Here is a 22,780-nt window from a genome sequence, read left to right as displayed (position 1 = left end):
AATAAGATTTGAACACACAATTCACCAAAGAGATAGGATGGCAAATAAGCATATGAAAAGATGCACCAAATATTAGTCATCAGGAAAATACATATTTAAGTCACAAAAAGAGACAACCATACACTCATTAGAATGACCACACTTAAAAATAAATAAATAAAAGCCTTATAGTACCAAATGCTGACAAAAATACAGAGAAACTGAAACTCTTATAAATTGTTAATGGAAGTGCAAAATGCTACAACTACTTTAGAAAATAGTTTGGGAGTTTCTAATAAAATTAAATATATACTTATCATACAGCCTAGCAATCCCTCTCCTGGGAATTCACCCCAGAGAATGAAAGCATATGTCTACACACAGACTTGTACTGAGTGCTTATTCTGACACCAGCTGGTGTACTGCAGTACAATTTCGATGCGAACCAGTAGGAGTTAACATCACATTCCACAGGTTTAAAGGCACAGTCTCCACCCTGACTGCCCTCACTCCTGATGCCAGCCACACTTGGGGGTGCCCAGGCCAGTGGTACTTTTGATTAATTGGCTACAAATCCAGGGGTTACCACAATTCCCTCAGGTTTGATAATTCACTAGAACAGTTCACAGAGTTCAGAAAAGCAATAAATTATGATTACGGCTTTACTATAAAGGATAAAAATTAGGACCAGTCAAGTGAGAAGACACAAAGAGTGAGGTCTGGGAGGTCCCACAATATGGAGCTTCCATGATCTCTTCCCTTCCCACGGAATCAGGGTGAGTGGTCACACTTATTGGCACAGCAATGTGCTCTCCAACCGCGATGCTTTACTGAACTTTGATGTCCAGAGTTCTTATTGAGGTCATCACAGAGAGATATGATTGAAATCACTGGCCATTGACTGAATTCAATCTCCAGTCCTCCTCCTCTCCCCAGAGGTCAGCTGGCTCAAAGCCCCAAACCTCTAATCACATGGTTGATCTTTCTGGTGACAAACCCCATCCTAAGTCAACTCATCTCCTTAGCATAAACTCAAATGACTGAAAGAGCTCATGAATAGCAAAGACAATCCTAATGCTCACAAAAGTCCATGGATTTAGAGTATACCTCCCAGGAGCCAAATTGTTTATTATACAACAATGTTTATAGCAGCTTTATTCATAATTACCAAAAATCTTAAAATAACCCAAATGTCCTTTAACTGGTGAGTGGATAAATTGTAGTATGTCCATACTATGGAATAGTATTAACAAGAAAAGGATGAGTTATTGATACATGTTAATAATATACATGAATTTCAAAAGCAATATGAGGTTTTTTTTTTTAAATAGGCATTGTAAATGCAATAACTATCTACATAGCATTGTCTTATGATCTGTAGCATCAGAGGAACATATCCTTTTTCTATAATAATTACATTTAGTTCAGGGTTTTGCAACCTCAGTGCTATTGACATTTTGGACCAGATAATTCTTTGTTGTGGGGTGTTATATATAGGATATTTAGCGGCATCCCTGGCCCTACTCATTAAGATGCTAACAGTAATTTCTCCAGCCCTGACAGTCAAATATGTCCAGATATTCCCAAATGTTCCATGAGAGGTAACTCACCCCCAGTTTAAAACTGCTAATTCAGTCGAACACAATTTTTACAGTTTTCATAATCTTAAATATTTTGTGGAGACAAACATAACTTACATCAGTATAGGAAATTGATAGCATTCAAATTATGCTTTCCATCGGAAAACTCATCCAAATTTTGTATAAGTTAGAAACTTTAGAATAATGTTACTTTTCACACCAGGGCAAAAACATATAGTCATTTTAAACCAAAATTATTAAAACTGTCTAATTTGTCCAAGTATTCCCTTTGTTTAGTAATATTATCTTATATTTTTCTACATTTACATACCTAATTATTAAAACAAGGACTAGCATTTTCCTTATTTCTTCTTGTTATACACATACAACATATGTATACTTTTGTTTCTTATGTTGTATACTAGGCAATCAAGGCCATTAATTTAAAGAATGGCTAACTTTTTCCACTCACCTCCGTCAATAAGTATTTGAATTTCATTAAAGAGCTAGCAAACTTGCCCACTGGACTTTTTTGCTTTCTCTCTGAAAATTATTTTGTTCTTTCATTTGCAATTTATTTAGTCCGAATTAGTCTATTTATTTAATCAAAGTAAGAGCTCCATTAACTTTAAGAGACTTTATAATTAACTTATTAATTATCTATGGAGATACGCAAAGGCATGTAAGTCTATCAACAAATACATTTAGAAAATGCTTCATACTCATGTGATAAAAGAATTTCATCCAACTCTTGAGCAAGCTGAGGGGACTCTGGAGGAGTTCAGTGATGGATTTCTTGTTATTTCAGTATATATGCGTGTGTATTTTGTTTTGTTTGTTTTTAACACAAAGCTCTTTTTCATATTTTTTACCTGGCTCATCATGGAGTTTTGTTTTTAAAGAAATGAGAAAGAAAAATCAGGCTACTCAGCACCCTTCAGGTTGCATAGAAAGTCATAAAGCTCGTAACAAACCAGAAGTAATCTTTTCCATTCAACCTGCAGTCCCATTCCACCATACATACAGACCCATTTATAAAACTTATAAAAACCAAGAAAAATTCTTAATTTCAACCACTCTTACTCTAAAACCACGTAAAACTAATTTCAATTTTTCTTAAACTTTTGTATGAACTCTCTATTTGATGGTTAATCTGTATATCTGAATTAGATATCCTCAGTAGTGCATATAAAAGATCAATTTTTATGCTCACTCAATTGCCAGAACTTGAGAAACAATAAAGTGGATGAATGCCATCGGCGAATACAGTATTACAATTATATACAGACCATTTGTAAAAGGCTAATTACTTCTCTTTTACAAAGATAGAAAAGGTTTCCCCCCCCACACTTATATACACACACACACACACACACACACACACAGAAGTAGCAGGCTTACTTTTACAACTTTATCCATGAATCAAAAATAAAGAACAAAACTCACCAATTTGTTGTAGCAGCTTTGGAAGGAGGGAGGTCAGAAACACAAAGGATTGCAAGGAGCCACTATCTTTCAAGCAGGCACAAAAACTTTTTTTCTTGAATGTCTTTTTTTAGCTTTTTGTGCTGTGCAAATAAGACAAACAACATGGAGGATTCTACCTCTGGCAGAAGAAACACCATTACTGGTGTAGGCTGCAATGTGAACTTCTTAATTCCAAGGCGAGACCTGCTATTGGCCAGACTAAACCTATGTCTGAAATGCCAGTAAGTTTTCTTAAGAACCCTCAAGATGTGCAAACAAAAAAAGCAAATGGCTGCTTGAGAGAGAATCAGAAGTTCAGACCACAAAAAAATCAGCTTCCCAACATTGCTTCCACCAACAGAGAAATAAAAAATCTGTGCACTAATCAAAATCAGAACCAGATTGACCTAGAGTCAGAAAAAGAACCAGAGGGAAGAAAAGTAGGAAACAGTCAGCAAGGGTGAAAGCTCTAATTGTTGAATGCGTTTCATCCCTGGAGGCAAACTCAGTTCACCTGGTCATCCCAGGGGAACTTTCACTTGTCAAAGGAAAACGGAGACACAAGAGCATTTTAGGAAAGGCTTTTACTTATAAAGAAGACTGCAAAAGAATTTTCAGGCTCTAGAAAGACTGGCTCACAAAATAAAAAGGACAACAGTTGAAAGTAAAATATCCCATGAGTAACAACGTTACTGAGTTAATAGCCTGGTCATGGGAGTAAAACAGCAATTTTCTCATGTAATCATTCATCTCACATCTTTAAACATCAAGAAAAACCCTGCTTTTCTTGTTTATCTCAGTTGCAAAACCCCTCTCTTCCCTTCCCCTTCTTCCCAACTATGGGATGCCTACTTAAATCAAGACAAGTTAAAATATTTGGTTTTGCTGCCTCTAGCCTTCTCCTCCTCTTAAAGAAGGGCTAGGCATCCCATTTTCATTCTCCCTGCAAGACTAGCCACAGATTTGTCAGATGTTAGCTTGTAGAGAAAAAACAACAATACCCAGAACCGAAGTCTTCAGTTCCTACTTTATTTTGTAAGTGAGAGCACAGATCAGTGGTTCTCAGCTGGCGGCAATTTTGCCCCCAGACATCATTTGGCAATGTCTGGAGACATTTTTGGTTGTCATAGCTGCGGGTGGGGGAAGTGCTACTGGCATTATGTAGTATGTAGAGCCCAAGAATGCCACTAAACATCTTTAATGCACAGTACAGCTCCCACAAAGAAGAATTCTATGCAGCCCAAAATATCACTAACACCACTGTTGAGAAACTGTGGCACAGACTCGAGTAAGATCACCTGTGTTGAGATTTCAGCCTCATCACTTACCAGCTCTAAAACTTTGGTATGCTTGAGTTTTCCCACCTATAAGCTGAAGAAGGTAATAGTATCTACACCTCAAAAAGTTGTGATTAATAAGTGCTGTATAACTGTTGCTATGGGAATCTTTATTGGAAATACACAAATATGTTCCTCCAGCTTCTTGGATTGCAACATACATTCATAACGTTATCACTATCTTTTCCCCTCTCATCTGCATCTGAATTGCCATGTTTCCACTTCTAGGTGTGGAGGCTTCTACACAAGGATAATTCTTAAAGATCTTCAGTGCGACTCATCGCTTTCTGTTAGCCATTTCTTCGGATCAAGGTGTTCAGTTGTGTAGAAAAGAGTTAACATAGCAGGTATGACTGCTGTCCTTTGAAAGGCCTGCTTATAAGGTTGGCCTTTGTTCTCAGCTATCTGAGAACTTAGATTTCGGGAGTACGCCTACCATTCCCAAAACTGATAGAAGTGGCTCAGTATGCGTAAACCGTTTGTACAAAATATATGGTTTATGTGGAACACGTGCTTTCCTTCCAGGAGTCCAGAATTTTGGTGTCAAGCAGAGGGTGCCTACATGACCTGGCCCCCCAAAAAACTGTAGGCAGTCTTAAATTAGCTTCCTTGATTGGCCATGTTTCACACGTGCTGTCACAACTCATTGCTGGGGGGAATTAAGTGTATCCTGCAAGACTGCATTGGGAGAGGAACTTTGGAAGCTCGTGCCTGGTTTTCCTCAAACTTCACCCCATGCACCCTTTCCCTTTCATCTTGTTCTATGTCCTTTTGCTGGAAGAAATCTTTGCTGTGAGTATGACTGAAGGCCGAATCCTGAGAGGCCTCCTGGTGAATCACCAGGGGGGTGGTCTTGCAGTTTTCCAACAAACAATTAGACCTATTGTTTTATTCCACTCAATTATATGTAAAAAGTTCATGTTTGCCAACTTAAAATGTCACATTTCATACAATTCTCATTCACTGTGCATTGGGAAACAGACGTTAAGTATAATTTCCATTCTATGAATTGTTTTTCTTGTGAAGTACTAGGTTCTTAGCTGCTGTCATTGTTCCTAGATCAAACATAGCATCTCCTTATTATATATGGATTAATGTCTGGCACATATTTTAAACTCTGACCTATATTACATTTCTCTCTCCTCTTTGCATTTCCTAGTTACTACTCTTTTGATCACATCAGCAAGATAAGGATCTTTAAGAAGTAGCAAATATCTTTCCTACTTCTCAGGAGACATACTCTATTATCCCTCACTGAGTTCATTATTCTGGTATCCAGGGCCAAGTTCAACTTCAGTATCTCCTGTTAATTTTTCAAATTGTCCTTTTTCTTTCAAACACTGAACTTTGCATATGAATGACAAGCTAAAAAAACAGGAAAAAAAACACCCCAAAACACCATCTCCCAAATTCATGGGTTTTTCTATATAGAGTTTAACTAAAGATGCCTCACCTTATTTTCTCCCCTACTAAGATTTTTTTTTTTAAACCACGTTCCTTGGGAACACTATCCTCAAGCTATTAATAGGTATTTATGACAAAAGATTCTGTAGTTAACTAAGTTTGGGAAGTCAGGAAAACAAAGTTAAACAGAGTTATTCATTATATAACTTTTCAGAACCTTTGATACAATCATTTGAATTGTGAAGGAACATCTTAGGGTTTCGAATAATGTAGATTTACATTAAGTTACATAAAAGTATAAAATTATTCCTTCAGTAACAACTTAAAGGGACCACTATTTTACAGTATGCATTTTGAGAAACACTATGCCTGCCACTGGTAGGGTAGGAGTAATCCTACCCTGATGTCTGAGAAGTCTGTGGATATAGATCCAAGAAGCCTGCAAAGACTATCGCCAACTAGGCAGAGCTACATTTCTGAGTATTGAATCTATTGCCTTTAGAAATGAAACCTCTAAAATAGCAGGCAGGCTATGAATTTAAAAGAGATCAAACAAAAATTGTTAATGGATTACTTATAGATCTTCCTCTCTATGAGAAGATTATCATTTTGCATGTAGGGAAGTATGAAGTTTCTTTAACACGTGGCAGTAAATTAGTTGCCCCATAAAAGGAAAAATTAAATTCAGTTAGCTGTAAGTCAGTAATCACTCAATAGTTCATCTATCAACCTGGAACTTGAATTGCTTGATTTCTAAAATGAAAAGAAAGGAAAATACACACAGATAATAAAGACAACTGAGCAAGCATTTTTTCAAGTAATAAAAATACATCACTACTAAATAAAATTCAACAAAAAGGTTTGTTAATACTTTATTAGTATTTTCTAATGGACAAAACATAACGCAAACCAAATAAAATTTTTAATCTTTTTAGTTCAATAAAAATAACTGACATTCTGATTGTTGTTTCTTCTTTGTTAAAGAAGTATTGATAGAATAGTTAGGCACACCGTTGACACTTACTGTACAATGAATGATATGCACAAGTTATCTTTTAACACTTATAATTCTAAAATGTGCTCTTTATATTTTTCCCTTGTAATACAGGAGCCATGCTCCTATAAGCAAAATTTACTAATAACAAAAGAATTTTACAAGGAGTGACAAAAAGACTTTTAAAACAAGTCCTTAAATAAAAGGATGCAGCAACAACGGAGTGTAAGTTGTTGGGTTAAGAAGACAGCTTAAACTAGATCTCAAAACATTAAAAATTCATTTATTTTACAATTGCTCAAATACACATGCATTAAATGAAAATATTGCACAAATTAAAATTTTAGATTGTGAAATTTTATATTGTTCTTAATTTTTTAAAAATTGGTACACTTTCCTGGTAGCACTTAACTGTTTGATTTTTTTCCAAACACCAAAGCACAAACTTAAAATGAAGGAACTGAAATATTCAAGGTTTTAAATAAAAAAAAAAAAAAAAAAAAAAATTAAGGCTAACCAAGTGCATCCATTAGTCAATGGCACAATTGTTTTCAGCAACTATCAGAAAACCCTAATCATAGGAAATGCCCATCTAACCCTTATATATAAATCATACAATCAATTTTTTAGGTGAATTAACTATAAGTTAGTAGTGATGGTTTCTAAATAGTTTATGTTACCTGAAAAGTCAGAAAACCCAAACAAAGAATGGTTAATTTAGAAGGTTCTTGCCTAAAGGCACCACTGACTTAAAAACACATTCAAAAATCAAATATCAGAAGACATAAAGCCTCTTCATGTATATATTCATATATGCAGTAAATGCATTAAATGTAATAACTTTATTAAACATAGTACACTGTACTTGACTTATGGGTTAAATATTTTACACACAGCTCGACCAAGTCATTCAAAAAGTATCTCTAATTTTAGCATGACCACGGCTCTCTCTGATGTAAAACATAGATGTGCAAGGAGAAGATGCATAACCATTTACACAGACTACCATTTGACATTTCTGCTTTTGAAATATAAACTCTTTTAAACAAAAATTATTTTAAAAACCCATTTACTCAAATAGTTTTTGGTATGACTGCAGTTCTCTTGCAGGGCTCCATGAAAATTCACAATCCTGCATGACCTTTCTTTCCCTGGTTGATGGCCAGCGATCCTCACATTATCTAGAAATGCTTTTTCACATGTACACACTAGGCTCTTACTCTTAGATTTATGTCAAAAATATACTTGAAATGGGCAGGGGTATATCTGAAAATCATTGCACTTACGGCCATGCTGATGCTTCCTACAGACGTGTTTCACATATCTTTTCTTCCAAAGCCTGGGGCATGAGGAGAGACCAGGGCAGGAAGACACATTGAGAAGAAGAAACATTATATCTTCCACCAGAGTCAATAAGGATCTTTTCTCATTTGGAAGTTTAAATGAAAGGGATTTCATTTACATAATTCTGAAGACATGCAACACAGGCTGAAAATATGCATACTATAAGTATGCACAACAGCGTTACTAATAAATATGATTATTATTATAAAGCTTTAAAGGAAGGCTTTATTCTATTCAGCTTCACTTTGTAAGTAGGATCTCAGTGAGAACAAGACAATAACATCTTGTTCCAATCTTAAAGCTCCCAAACAACTGGGATACCAATACTCTGTCCCTTTATCTTAAGCACCCGGACGTTCTTTTAATACCAGCATCTTGGCTCAGTGGTCTGATAAATAGCTTCACTATTTTAAGGTTTTAGTGTTAAATAATTTTAAAACAAAAAACGCTGACACACCCAAACCCTTAGTCAGTGGAAGTTTAAAACTATGCAGAAATCCTGCATACAAAACATATGAAGACTTCCAAGATTGACAAATGGAGAATGAGAAAACTATAGGAAATGCAGAGGCTCCAAAACTGGAAAAGGTATTTTGTTGTTGTTGGTATAAAATTATTTTAGGGACTTAAATGTATACACCGAGGGGTTTTGCCAACTTGCTTTATTTAGTAGAATTTTACATTATGCAAAATATAAATAAAGCCTATTTTAAAAAATATTATAGTTCTGTTTTCATTATTTATTTTCATATATGTACACTATGATAGAGTTAAGAATTTGTATGTTTACATACGACTAATAAACTCATTTAATCCTTTGATTTGCTATTTTTGCAATCACCTAACGTATGTCTAGATCACACAATTTAAAATCATCATATAGTAACTTTCAATAGAGTACTGTTTTTTAAATTTCCACATTTTTAGAAGTATTTGGCAGTTCTTTCAACAAATTATAGCCCCTATTATATAATCAGTAATCTCTTAAAGAAAACTGTAATAATTTCGTAACTTAAATAAGAGCCATCATATGCTTCTTTTTACACACAGAATGCCAAAATAAAGCTTATGACTGAGTACCGTAAGAGCAAAATAGAGCCCTTAAGACACATAAGAATCAATTAAAATGTTTTCTACCAATGAATAACAAATCCAATGAAATTTTTGTTTTGACTGGTTTTATTTTATACTAGGTTTTTACTTTATGTCACAAAACTGTAATTTGGATATAATGTTACTTCATACTTTAAGGGCATTCTGTCACTTTCCCTAGACCTGAAACAGATGTTCCAAAGACCACTCACCTGGCTATCTACACTATATCAAAATTCTGAAAAAGACCTATAAAATCATTATGCAAAACAAATCCCTCCAAATAGTACATTGCACAGTTTCCCACTGTTAAACAAATCAGCCAATTTATCTGTGAACTCGTTTTGTGCTTTCCTTAGCTCTCATATATACACTCTGGCACTTTGTCATTGCTGGAGAATGCTGATTAGTTTGAAACGGAAGAGACCAACATCATTCTTGCTTGAGATGGGGGCAGTATCCTCTCAGTGTTGCAAAAATATGCACCAAATCATTTAAGACAGAAATCTCTCTTGGTAGTGGCTGGATAATAGACAAGGATGAGAAGAACCACAGTCTTGTGGATGTATTAATAATCTATTTTGAGACACTAAAAGACTGGTGCAGACACAACAGTATATGAGTTAAGCCCCAGAAGATCCGTCCATATCATCAGTCCTGGACAAAACGAACACCAGCTTCATAGATTGGAGTGTCACCTTTTCTGTAAAGAAGGCGCTTGAGTAGTTTGAAGTTTCTGTTTATATTTCTGCATCTGCTTTGACCGTGAATGCAGTCTGTTGAAAAGTTCACGGAATTTATACTGTGGAAATAAGGTTTCCAAAAAGCCTTCCAAAAAGACATAAACCATCCTCCTATTTAACTGGTTGTGCTGAAACATTTCAAAAACACGAAGAATACCTTTCCGTGTTGTCTCAGCCCCAATAATGTGCTTCAGTTCATCTAAATGAAGCGGGGGAGAGGGGAAATAAACACAGTTCATTATTCAAAGGAAATCCAAGGCCTAAACTATGCTAAGTATGTAAAGTACAAAGCAGAGTAACTGATAAATAGCAAGTATTCAGTTAATGACCTTAACATAAGTTTAATAACGGACTTAAAACTTATATACGTTTGCAAGCATGCATGCACTTATGCAATAGATACTGTGAGACAAATACAGCACAGGAGAAAGTAGGAAACCCCAAATTAGAGTTGTAATCTTGTCCCTTAATACCTATATGATAACTTACCCACCCTGAGTTTGCATCGTCATCTATAAAATGGGAATTTATAATAACCAATATCATTATAACTGTAAGAATTTATAAAGACTTGATGAGATAATGTGAAAAGTGATCTGTAAACTCTAAAACACTATACACATACTCTTACTACATTTAATGCACAGTGAGAAATATTATAAGAAAATGTGTGAAAGTTGATCTATGATTTCAAAAAGCTTGCAACACAGAAACAGTGCCATTAAAATACTAAAAGCATAAAGACACTTACAAGGGGGGAATGCAACATGAGTTAACAAGGAAAGGTTCCCTTCAAGGAAGTGACAACTGAAGTAGATTTTGCTACCTGGGCAGCATTTTCATAGGTGCAAACAGATGAAGGATTTAAGAACAGGAATGAACAAATGAGCACTAAGTGGAAACGAAAACAAGACAGGCTCAAGAAATGGGGTAGTAAAGTTTGATTGAATTTTAGGATTCCTGTAAGAGAAAGTGGTGAAAAAAATGGAAAACTGACAGTAATGTGACTGTCAGGGTAAGCAAGTTTGGAGTTTACTCATAGGCAACAGGAAGTTACTAGAGACACATAAATATGGGAACACCATGTATTATTCTTTTTTGTTTTTCCTCTTTTATTCTTGAATTTTATTTTATTTTTTTATACAGCAGGTTCTTATTCGTCATCCATTTTATACACATCAGTGTATACATGTCAATCCCAATCGCCCAATTCATCACACCACCACCACCACCCCCTGGCTCCTTTCCCCCCCTGGTGTCCATAACGTTTGTTCTCTGCATCTGTGTCTCTATTTCTGCCCTGCAAACCGGATCATCTGTACCATATTTTCTAGGTTCCACATATATGCGTTAATATATATTTGCTTTTTTCTTTCTGACTTACTTCACTCTGTATGACAGTCTCTAGATCCAGCCACGTCTCTACAAATGACCCAATTTCGTTCCTTTTTATGGCTGAGTAATATTCCATTGTATATATGCACCACATCTTCTTTACCCATTCGTCTGTCGATGGGCATTTAGGTTGGTTCCATGACCTGGCTATTGTAAATAGTGCTGCAATGAACATTGGGGTGCATGTGTCTTTTTGAATTCTGGTTTTCTCTGGGTATATGCCCAGTAGTGGGATTGCTGGGTCATATGGTAATTCTATTTTTAGTTTTTTAAGGAACCTCCATACTGTTCTCCATAGTGGCTGTATCAACTTACATTCCCACCAACAGTGCAAGAGGGTTCCCTTTTCTCCACACCCTCTCCAGCATTTGTTGTTTGTAGATTTTCTGATGATGCCCATTCTAACTGGTGTGAGGTGATACCTCATTGTAGTTTTGATTTGCATTTCTCTAATAATCAGTGATGTTGAGCAGCTTTTAATGTGCTTCTTGGCCATCTGTATGTCTTCTTTGGAGAAATGTCTATTTAGGTCTTCTGCCCATTTTTGGATTGGGTTGTTTGTTTTTTTAATATTGAGCTGCATGAGCTGTTTACATATTTTGGAGATTAATCCTTTCTCCGTTGATTTGTTTGCAAATATTTTCTCCCATTCTGAGGGTTGTCTTTTTGTCTTGTTTATGCTTCCCTTTGCAGTGCAAAAGCTTTTAAGTTTCATTAGGTCCCATTTGTTTATTTTTGTTTTTATTTCCATTACTCTAGGAGGTGGATCAAAAAAGATCCTGCTGTGATTTATGTCAAAGAGTGTTCTTCCTATGTTTTCCTCTAAGAGTTTTATAGTGTCCGGTCTTACATTTAGGTCTCGAATCCACTTTGAGTTTATTTTTGTGTACGGTGTTAGGGAGTGTTCTAATTTCATTCTTTTACATGTAGCTGTCCAGTTCTCCCAGCACCACTTATGGAAGAGCCTGTCTTTTCTCCATTGTATATCCTTGCCTCCTTTGTCATAGATTAGTTGACCATAGGTGAATGCGTTTATCTCTGGGATTTCTATCCTGTTCCATTGATCTATATTTCTGTCTTTGTGCCAGTACCATATTTTCTTGATTACTGTAGCTTTGTAGTATAGATGGAAGTCTGGGAGCCTGATTCCTCCAGCCCCGTTTTTTCCCCTCAAGACCACTTTGGCTATTCGGGGTGTTATGTGTCCTCATATAAATTTTAAGATTTTTTATTCTAGTTCTGTAAAAAATGCCACTGGTAATTTGATAGGGATTGCACTGAATCTGTACATTGCTTTGGGTAGTATAGTCATTTTCACAATATTGATTCTTCCAATCCAATGACATGGTATATCTCTCCATTTGTTTGTATCGTCTTTAGTTTCTTTCATCAGTGTCTTATAGTTTTCTGCATACAGGTCTTTTGTCTCCCTAGATAGGTTTATCCCTAGGTATTTTATTCTTTTTCTTGCAATGGTAAATGGGAGTGTTTCCTTAATTTCTCTTTCAGATTTTTCATCATTAGTGTATAGGAATGCAAGAGATTTCTGTACATTAATTTTGTATCCTGCAACTTTACCAAATTCATTGATTAGCTCTAGTAGTTTTCTGGTGGCATCTTTAGGATTCTCTAGGTATAGTATCATGTCATCTGCAAACAGTGACAGCTTTACTTCTTTTCCGATTTGGATTCCTTTTATTTCTTTTTCTTCTCTAATTGCTGTAGCTAGGACTTCCAAAACTATGTTGAATAAGAGTGGTGAGAGTGGACATCCTTGTCTTGTTCCTGATCTTACAGGAAATGCTTTCAGTTTTTCACCATTGAGAATGATGTTTGCTGTGAATTTGTTGTATATTGCCTTTATTATGTTGAGGTAGGTTCCCTCTATGCCTATTTTCTGGAGAGTTTTTATCATAAGTGGGTGTTGAATTTTGTCAAAAGCTTTTTCTGCATCTACTGAGATGATCATATATGGTTTTTCTCCTTCAATTTGTTAATATGGTGTAACACATTGATTGATTTGCGTATACTGAAGAATCCCTGCATCCCTGGGATAAACCCCACTTGATCATGGTGTATGACCCGTTTAACGTGCTGTTGGATTCTTCTTGCTAGCATTTTGTTGAGGATTTCTGCATCTTTATTCATCAGTGATATTGGTCTGTAATTTTCATTTTTTGTATTATCTTTGTCTGGTTTTGGTATCAGGGTGATGGTGGCCTTGTAGAATGAGTTTGGGAGTGTTCCTTCCTCTGCAATTCTTTGGAAGAGTTTGAGAAGGATGGGTGTTAGCTGTTCTCTAAATGTCTGATAGAATTCACCTGTGAAGCCATCTGGTCCTGGACTTTTGTTTGTTGGAAGATTTTTAATCACAGCTTCAATTTCATTACTTATGATTGGTCTGTTCATATTTTCTATTTCTTCCTGGTTCAGTCTTGGAAGGTTATATCTTTCTAAGAATTTGTCCATTTCTTCCAGGTTGTCCATTTTATTGGCATAGGGTTGCTTGTAGTAGTCTCTTAGGATGCTTTGTATTTCTGTGGTGTCTGGTAATTTCTCCTTTTTCATTTCTAATTTTCATGATTTGAGTCTTCTCCCTCTTTTTCTTGATGAGTCTGGCTAATGGTTTATCAATTTTTTTTATCTTCTCAGAGAACCAGCTTTTAGTTTTATTGATCTTTGCTATTGTTTCCTTTGTTTATATTTCATTTATTTCTGCTCTGATCTTTATGATTTCTTTCCTTCTACTAACTTTGGGTTTTGTTTGTTCTTCTTTCTCTAGTTCTTTTAGGTGTAAGGTTAGATTGTTTGAGATGTTTGTTGTTTCTTGAGGTAGGACTGTATTGCTATAGACTTCCCTCTTAGAACTGCTTTTGCTGCATCCCATAGGTTTTGGATCGTAGTGTTTTCGTCGTCATTTGTCTCTAGGTATTTTTTGATTTCCTCTGTGGCCTCTTGGTTATTTAGTAACATACTGTTTAGCCTCCATGTTTGTGTTTTTTACATTTTTTTCCCTGTAATTGATATCTAATCTCATAGCGCTGTGATCAGAAAAGATGCTTGATATGATTTCAATTTTCTTAAATTTACTGAGGCTTGATTTGTGACCCCAAGATATGATCAATCCTGTAGAATGTTCCATGCGCACTTGAGAAGAAAGTGTAATCTGCTGTTTTTGGATGGCATGCCCTATAAATATCAATTAAATCTATCTGGTCTATTGTGTCATTTAAAGCTTGTGTTTCCTTATTAATTTTCTGTTTGGATGATCTGTCCATTGGTGTAAGTGAGGTGTTAAAGTCCCCCACTATTATTGTGTTAATGTCGATTTCCTCTTTTATAGCTGTTAGCAGTTGCCTTATGTATTGAGGTGCTCCTATGTTGGGTGCATATATATTTATAATTGTTATATCTTCTTCTTGGATTGATCCCTCGATCATTACGTAGCGTCTTTCCTTGTCTCTTGTAACATTCTTTAATTTAAAGTCTATTTTATCTGATATGAGTATTGCTACTCCAGCTTTCTTTTGATTTCCATTTGCATGGAATATCTTTTTCCATCCCCTCACTTTCAGTCTGGATGTGTCCCTAGGTCTGAAGTGGGTCTCTTGTAGACAGCACATATATGGGTCTTATTTTTGTATCCATTCAGTGAGCCTGTGTCTTTTGGTTGGAGCATTTAATCCATACACATTTAAGGTAGTTACGATATGTATGTTCCTATTACCATTTTCTTAATTGTTCTGGGTTTGTTTCTATAGGTTCTTTTCTTCACTTGTGTTTCCCACCCAGAGAAGTTCCTTTAGCATTTGTTGTAGAGCTGGTTTGGTGGTGCTGAATTCTCTTAGCTTTTGCTTGTCTGTAAAGCTTTTGATTTCTCCATTGAATCAGAATGAGATCCTTGCCGGGTAGAGTAATCTTGGTTGTGCGTTCTTCCGTTTCATCACTTTAAATATGTCATGCCACTCCCTTCTGGCTTGTAGAGTTTCTGCTGAGAAATCAGCTGTTAACCTTATGGGAGTTGCCTTGTATGTCATTTGTCGTTTTTCCCTTGCTGCATTCAATAATTTTTCTTTGTCTTTAATTTTTGCTCTCTGAGCTTCCTGGACTTAGGTGGCTATTTCCTTTCCCATGTTAGGGAAGTTTTTGACTATAATCTCTTCAAATATTTTCTCAGGTCCTTTCTCTCTCTCTTCTCCTTCTGGGACCCCTGTAATGTGAATGTTGTTGCATTTAATGTTGTCCCAGACGTCTCTTAGGCTGTCTTCATTTCTTTTCATTCTTTTTTCTTTACTCTGTTCCACAGCAGTGAATTCCATCATTCTGTCTTCCAGGTCACTTATCCGTTCTTCTGCCTCAGTTATTCTGCTATTGATTCCTTCTAGTGTATTTTTCATTTCAGTTATTGTATTGTTCATCTCTGTTTGTTTGTTCTTTAATTCTTCCAGGTCTTTGTTAAACATTTCTTGCATCTTCTCGATCGTTGCCTCCATTCTTTTTCCGAGGTCCTGGATCATCTTCACTACCATTATTGTGAATTCTTTTTCTGGAAGGTTGCCTATCTCCACTTCATTTAGTTGTTTTTCCTGGGGTTTTATCTTGCTCCTTCATCTGGTACATAGTCCTCTGCCTTTTCATCTTGTCTTTCTGTGAATGTGGTTTTTGTTCCACAGGCTGCAGGACTGTAGTTCTTCTTGCTTCTGCTGTCTGTCTTCTGGTGGATGAGGCTATCTAAGAGGCCTGAACAAGTTTCCTGATGGGAGGGACTTGCCTACCAGAGCAAAAGAGCTGGCTTTTGCTCTGGTGGGCAGAGCTCAGTAAAACTTTAATCTGCTTGTCTGCTGATGGGTGGGGCTGGGTTCCCTCCCTGTTGGTTGTTTGGCCTGAGGCAACCCTACACTGCAGCCTACCCGGGCTCTTTGGTGGGGCTAATGGTGGACTCTGGGAGGGCTCAAGCCAAGGAGTACTTCCCAGAACTTCTGCTGCCAGTGTCCTTGTCCTCACGGTGAGCCACAGCCACCCCCTGCCTCTGCAGGAGACCCTCCAACGCCAGCAGGTAGGTCTGGTTCAGTCTCCTATGAGGGTCACTGCTCCTTCCCCTGGGTCCCGATGCACACACTACTTTGTGTGTGGAGTCTCTGTTTCCCCCAGTCCTGTCGAGGTCCTGTAATCAAATCCCGCCAGCCTTCAAAGTCTGATTCTCTAGGAATTCCTCCTCCTGTTGCCAGACCCCTAGGTTGGGAAGCCTGATGGGGGGCTCAGAACCTTCACTCCAGTGGGTGGACTTCCATGGTATAAGTGTCCTCCAGTTTGTGAGTCACTCACCCAGCAGTTATGGGATTTGATTTTATTGTGATTGCGCCCCTCCTACCGTCTCATTGTGGCTTCTCCTTTGTCTGTGGATGTGGGGTATCTTTTTTGGTGAGTTCCAGTGTCTTCCTGTCGATGACTATTCAGCAGTTAGTTGTGATTCCGGTGCTCTCGCAAGAGGGAGTGAGAGCACGTCCTTCTACTCCGCCATCTTGAACCAATCTCCTATTCTTCTTCTTAATTATTCATAGTCAGGGCCACTATAGCAGGGGCCTCAGAAGCAATACTTTATTGCTTTCGAAAGAAACATGCAACTTCCAAAATGTATATTTCTAACTAGGGTACAATATAATTTAAAGCAAATAGTTTTTAAGTTTACTAAAAAACAGGAGAGGGATTATGTATATATAAAAATATATACTTTTACATCTATCCTCACTTCCGTCAAGTCTTCACATAAGTGTCATCATCTCAGGGAGGCCCCCAATGGCTACCCTGTCTGCAACTGCAACTCATCTGACACCTCCCTTTTCCTGCACTATCTGTCTCCTCAGCACTTACCACTATCCAACATACTGTGCTTTATCTATTTCTTTCATCTGTTTTCTGTGTCTCCTTAGTAGAATGTAAACTCCAAGAAGGCAATGATAAGTGTAAAGAATAGTGTCTGGCTCATGAAAGGCTCTCAATAAATATTTACTGTATAAATGCATTAAGATTTCTTCCAGCCACATAACTGAGTCAGTCTATAGCACCATCTGGTTTATTCTAACAGTATATTAATATCCTAGGTTATTGTTTCTTTCCATTTTTCTAAAATGTTATTTCTGTAACTTGCTTTTTATCTCCAAATGCAACAGTAGAGTCTATTGGGCAGAATAAATAGCTGTGTGGCAAAGTTCCAACTTAACTGTCAGAAGAGAAAGCTGATTAAAATCTATGGTGAAAATATAGTTTAAATTAAAAATAAAATTATATGAAAAGAAATAGATATTGAGAACTTAAATATTTTTCTATTCTCTACATCCACAATTAAAATGTGGAGAAGAGATATCTAGGTATTTTCAAAGATATTTATAACCAAAGAAGAGATCAAACAACCACCCAACTACACAAAACTGCTCTTATTGAGAGAAGACAAAACAGACGAAGTGAATCTAAATTAGTGAGACAGCAGTGTTCTAAAGTAACTCAAATCAGACCAACAGAATGCCACTATGTACACTTTCTTTAGGATCATGTTTTAGTAAAGATTAAGACTGGGCCAATCAGTTGTTTCAAAGGGATTCTTTGAAAAAATGTGTTTGTTCTCTTAAATAGAACAAACATTCTTCCTGAAAACCTCATACTTCATATACTTTTATCAGCCCTTTCATCTGTCACAGAATTTATCATCAACTTCATTCTCAGAATGTTTCAAGGCAGCAAAGTGAAGTGGTTAAAAGCAACACTTTTTCTTCAAGTGGTTGAAAGCAGTGGCTTTCAAGGAACTCAGAGCTGAGTCAGAGTCCCAACACTCACTTACTAGCTATAAACCTTGGGTGACTCACCTAACCCCTTTGAGCTTCTGTTTCCTCACATATAAAGCTGTGATGTTAACAGTACCTAGGCTTCATAATGTTATGAGGATTAGTTAAAGATATATGAGAAATGCCTAGCACAGTGCCTAGTGTATGATAAGCCATCAAATGATAGTTATTATAGTCAAAAGGCAGCTATACTTAGCATGCTCAATGCCTTAAATTCAGAAGAAGTACAAATTAATAAGATTTATACTAAAAATGTTCACTTACCTGGCATAATTGAAAGTAATTTAGTTTTTCCTGCAACTCTTGTTCTCATTCGAATAGCTTTATCTCTGCATGGAACAGTCTCTGCTAAAATGCCATTTGGCCAAAAGGCATCTCTATTTAAGAAGATTAAATAAATTTTATAAACATTTTCATTTTCTAATGATACAAGTTGGTCAAATTATTCCAATTTTCTACAGAAAACACAAATGTAAACAGAAAAAGGAAACACTTCTGAAATTTTATATAGGTGTGATATTCAACAAACAGTAACTACATACAGGGTTCAATTTTAGGTGTAAAAGGATATATACAAGAAAAAATAACAGAAGTATGCCCTGGAATAACTTAAAACTAAGCCAATATAAAACAAATTCTGCACCCACACCTTAGAGCTATATTGGTTACCATGTTTCTTTCACATATTTAATCCATTCTCCTTTACTTTCACAGTGTACTTGATTCCTGTTCCCTAGTTCTCAGGCCAAAGGAAGGAATTGAGCAGAGTAACTAAGCTTCCATCTGGGAATTTGGTCTGAGAGAGAGAGACTGCCCAGAGTAGTCCTTCTTAACTCTGACTGCACATTAGAAAACACCTGGGAGCTTTAAAAGAGCTTAAGGACCAGGACCTCCACCAGATTAATTAAATCAGACTGTTTGCAGATGGGACCTAAGTATTAGTACTTTTTAAAGCTCTCCAAGTGATTCCAGTGTGCAGGCAAGGTTGAGAATCAGTGCTCCAGAAGAACAATATTTACCCACCCTGAAACAGAATGAAGGTGCCAGGCAGGTGGTACAGCTTTTAGAAACAGTACAGTATAGTGAGGAGAAACTTAGCTTCAGATTAGAGAGACCTGTTTCCCCACTGTCCAGCACATGAGGCTTTGGGCAAGCTGCTTTACTTCTCAAATCCTCAATTTCCTTGTAACAAAACGGAGACAAAAATCCCTATCTTGTAAAATAGGATAAAATCAGAAAGTGTACGTAAAGTAGTTGGACAGTGCCAAGTAAACAGTGTTCGATACTGACAGTTCCCTTCTTTCTGTTACTTCAAAGTACGTGATGCCATGAATGTTTATGCCTTGCTTATCTCTCACTTTTAGAAAAGACGTTTATTTCTCTGCCATGGCATGCTTTCCTTGAAGGGACTGAACCTTACCCCTCAGTCCCTGGTAAGAGGGCTAGACACAGAGAAGGGGCTCAGAATATTTTTGCAAAATGAACATATGAATTGGAGTATCATTACTCTTAATTTGAACCTTTTCAGAGGTTCAAATATAGTTAATAAAAATTTAGACCGTGGACATACATATTTCTAAAATTCTTCATTTAAAATCAAGGTTAGTGGGGACTCCCCTGGTGGTGCAGTGGTTAAGAATCCGCCTGCCAATGCAGGGGATATGGGTTCGATCCCTGGTCTGGGAAGATCCCACATGCCACGGAGCAACTAAGCCCATGTGCCGCAACTACTGAGCCCACGTGCTGCAACTACTGAGCCCACATGCCACAACTACTGAGCCCACGTGCTGCAACTACTGAAGCCCGCCCACCTAGAGGCCATTCTCCGTAACAAGAGAAGCCACTGCAATGAGAAGCCCACGCACCACAACTAAGAGTAGTCCCCGCTCGCAGCAACTAGAGAAAGCCAGCATGCAGCAATGAAGACCCCAGGTAGCCAGCCAGCCAATCAATCAATCAATCAAATCAAGGTTAGCAAATACAACTGAGAAAAGTTAATCCTGGAAACTAGGTAACCTGATTATATGACCATACCATGTCTACATTAATATTTCCATTATTTTAAAGCCACATTACTATGATAAAATGTAGCCTAACATGTTAAAGATTTTTCATTTACACTTTTTTCTATTCTGGTTTTAAAAAAACAAATATGAATAGGTCCATGGGACAAATGTTTATAATTCTTGCAAGTCTTTGCTCATCAGTGATGACTAAAACCAACTGTAAGGCCAGGAAGAGAAGGAATGCAATGAAAGTTAGTGATAACAATGCTCAACTCTGTACTATCTGAAAGAAGTGACTGTGTCTTAAGACATACCTGAAACGTTTCACTAAGTCGGCTACTTGCTCAGGTGAGGTCATCCAGTCAACATGGTCAACTATTTTTCTGAAAGCAAAGAAATTCAAATGAGTAAGGTCAAGATTTTAGAAGGTGAATAAAATAAAGAAACATTACTTCCATGGAGTAAGCAACTTAATTTGTATGAAGATTATCTCTGAGAGCAATAGTCTGCTTTAATGATCTTCAAAGACCCAGAGAAGGAAATTCCCCTACAAAAGGTTGAGCAATCTACTTCCAGAAGTAAAACTTCAAAAGCTAAGTAAGATCAGCTCTAAGTAGTTTAAGAAAAAAAAGTGGTACCTATTAATAGTATCACCATATGTGGCTCTAATAAGCTGCTGAAGTAGGTTTTTGATATTCCTTCGCAACCACTGATTTCTCTCTTTTAAGTCGAATACTTCGTCCATGAGAAGCAGCATTACCCTAAGTGGAATATTGTCATCCACCTGACAAAATATGGGAAGAAATAAGGATACGTTTATTTGAGTTACCTATCTACTATAAATGGCTAATTTTCCTGCTTTTACCAAATGACTGTTACTATTTACAGGTTGGAGAACAAGTTATACTATAGCCTTTGTAACCAACATTTCATTATAATTTAGAAAAAATATTTTTAACAGCCATTTTGACAGAATACAGAATTTTACAACTCTACAATGATGAGTAAATTCCAAGGCTGTAGTGAAAAAAGCTTCTCAAACTGGATTCATGATGGTCTTAGGAAAAGATGATTTGGGATCTTGCAGTAGAGTCTGTATTAGTTTATAAGGCAAAGGTTAGCCCCTTTGCCTATTCTCTGGGGCATCTTTTTCAAATGAACAAAATATTCTCAACATTTCTCTTTATTTAATAGAACAAACTACAATCTACACAGAGCAATCTGTTTTGCTCGGTTACTGGGTTGTATGTATATAGGTATTTTCATGAAAAAGAAGCTGAAATAAAATCCAGCTAACATTACAAAAGGCAACTAGATTACTACAATTTTCCTTTTATTTTTAAGAAGTAAAAATTTGTACACTTTCATCATGGGAATATTCAATTAATGATATAAAAAGTAAAGAAAGACAACTAGAATGCTTTGATGCCCAAATATATCAATATATATAAAACAAAAAATAGGTGCAGGTTTAGAACTGCAACAAAACTCCATAATTGCCAGTAATTTTGTAATTCTTTCATCACTAAGCCAGTCTTTCCAATTATTTCCTCATCAATGTTATAATTTAAATACTTAAATTTTTTCATGAGAAAACAGCATGAGTCATACATTTTTCACTGTGTTGTAAACATTTTCTTAGCGTACCTTCTCTTTCACATATTTTTCAATAGCTTAACCACTTTGGAGGCAAAAATCACTACGGCTCTATTCTCTGATCAAGTATAGTCATGAGTCTGATGCCACATGACAATTCTAATAAACAGTTAAATTGTAAAAACCCTTAACAAAAGGTATAATGTTATGGATATTACAACAGTACAATGCATAATAAACATTCTAAAATATTCTTGAAAAAACAAAAATATTATCTTTAAGTCAGTTTATTATAAAGAAATTCAATGAGAAACTGAAGAGAGATAATTATAACTTTAAAATAACTCTGCCTAATAGAATAGAATATAAAGTCCAGACCCAAATATATAAAATAAAAAGATTTGTGACAAGGGAGAAACATACACTGGGAAAAGAGGGCCTTCTCAGTAAATGGTGCTTAGGTCAATTGGACCCCTACCTCATTCCACACACAACAATCGATCCTAGATGAATGGCAAATCTAAGTTTTGGCACGGTAAACAAAAACAAGTTTTAAAGAAAATCATAGGAGAACATCTTTGTGACCTTGCAGTAGGCACAGATTATACACAGAGCATAAAAGCACACAAAGTAGAAGATATTCACAATACACAAATACTTATATCTGACAATGAAACAATATTCAGATTATACAATGCACTCTTACTAATCAAAGACAAAGACAGCCAAGCCAACAGAAAAAAAATGGGGGAAAGAGCTAGACATGTAAGACAGGACACCCAAATGGCCAATAAACTTATGAAAAGAGGTTCAACATTTTAACAGCCATCAGAGAAATGGAAATCCACATGAGATACAACAAAGAGAATGGCTAAAATTAAAAAGGCATAACATATTGATTTTTGGCAGGCTGTGAACCACTGAAATTCTCATGCATTGCTGATGGCAGTGGAAGCGGCACACACACTTCGGAAAACTATTTGACAGTATCTATTAAAATTGAA

At 36.3% G+C, this 22,780-nt stretch overlaps 1 protein-coding gene across 5 annotated transcripts in view; it reads right to left on the bottom strand.

The window, feature by feature from the left end:
- Positions 1-6,626: 6,626 nt before the first annotated feature.
- The window catches only part of SNX13 (sorting nexin 13), a 152,177-nt gene continuing 136,023 nt past the window's right edge, over positions 6,627-22,780 (bottom strand). For all 5 annotated transcript variants that reach the window (XM_082398215.1, XM_082398213.1, XM_082398214.1 and 2 more), the window contains 4 exons: positions 20,819-20,964; positions 20,495-20,563; positions 18,439-18,551; positions 6,627-10,139 (listed from right to left, as the gene is read on the bottom strand). In XM_082398215.1, the coding sequence (XP_082254341.1) occupies positions 9,892-10,139; positions 18,439-18,551; positions 20,495-20,563; positions 20,819-20,964 (576 nt within the window). In that variant the 3' untranslated portion in view covers positions 6,627-9,891. The remainder of the gene's footprint in view (positions 10,140-18,438; positions 18,552-20,494; positions 20,564-20,818; positions 20,965-22,780) is intronic.

This window comes from Balaenoptera borealis (assembly GCF_965194805.1).
Source record: "Balaenoptera borealis genome assembly, chromosome: 7".
Taxonomy (NCBI): Eukaryota; Metazoa; Chordata; class Mammalia; order Artiodactyla; family Balaenopteridae; genus Balaenoptera; species Balaenoptera borealis.
The sequence above is the reverse complement of the archived record's forward strand: the minus strand, read 5'-3'. Positions and strand labels throughout refer to the sequence as shown.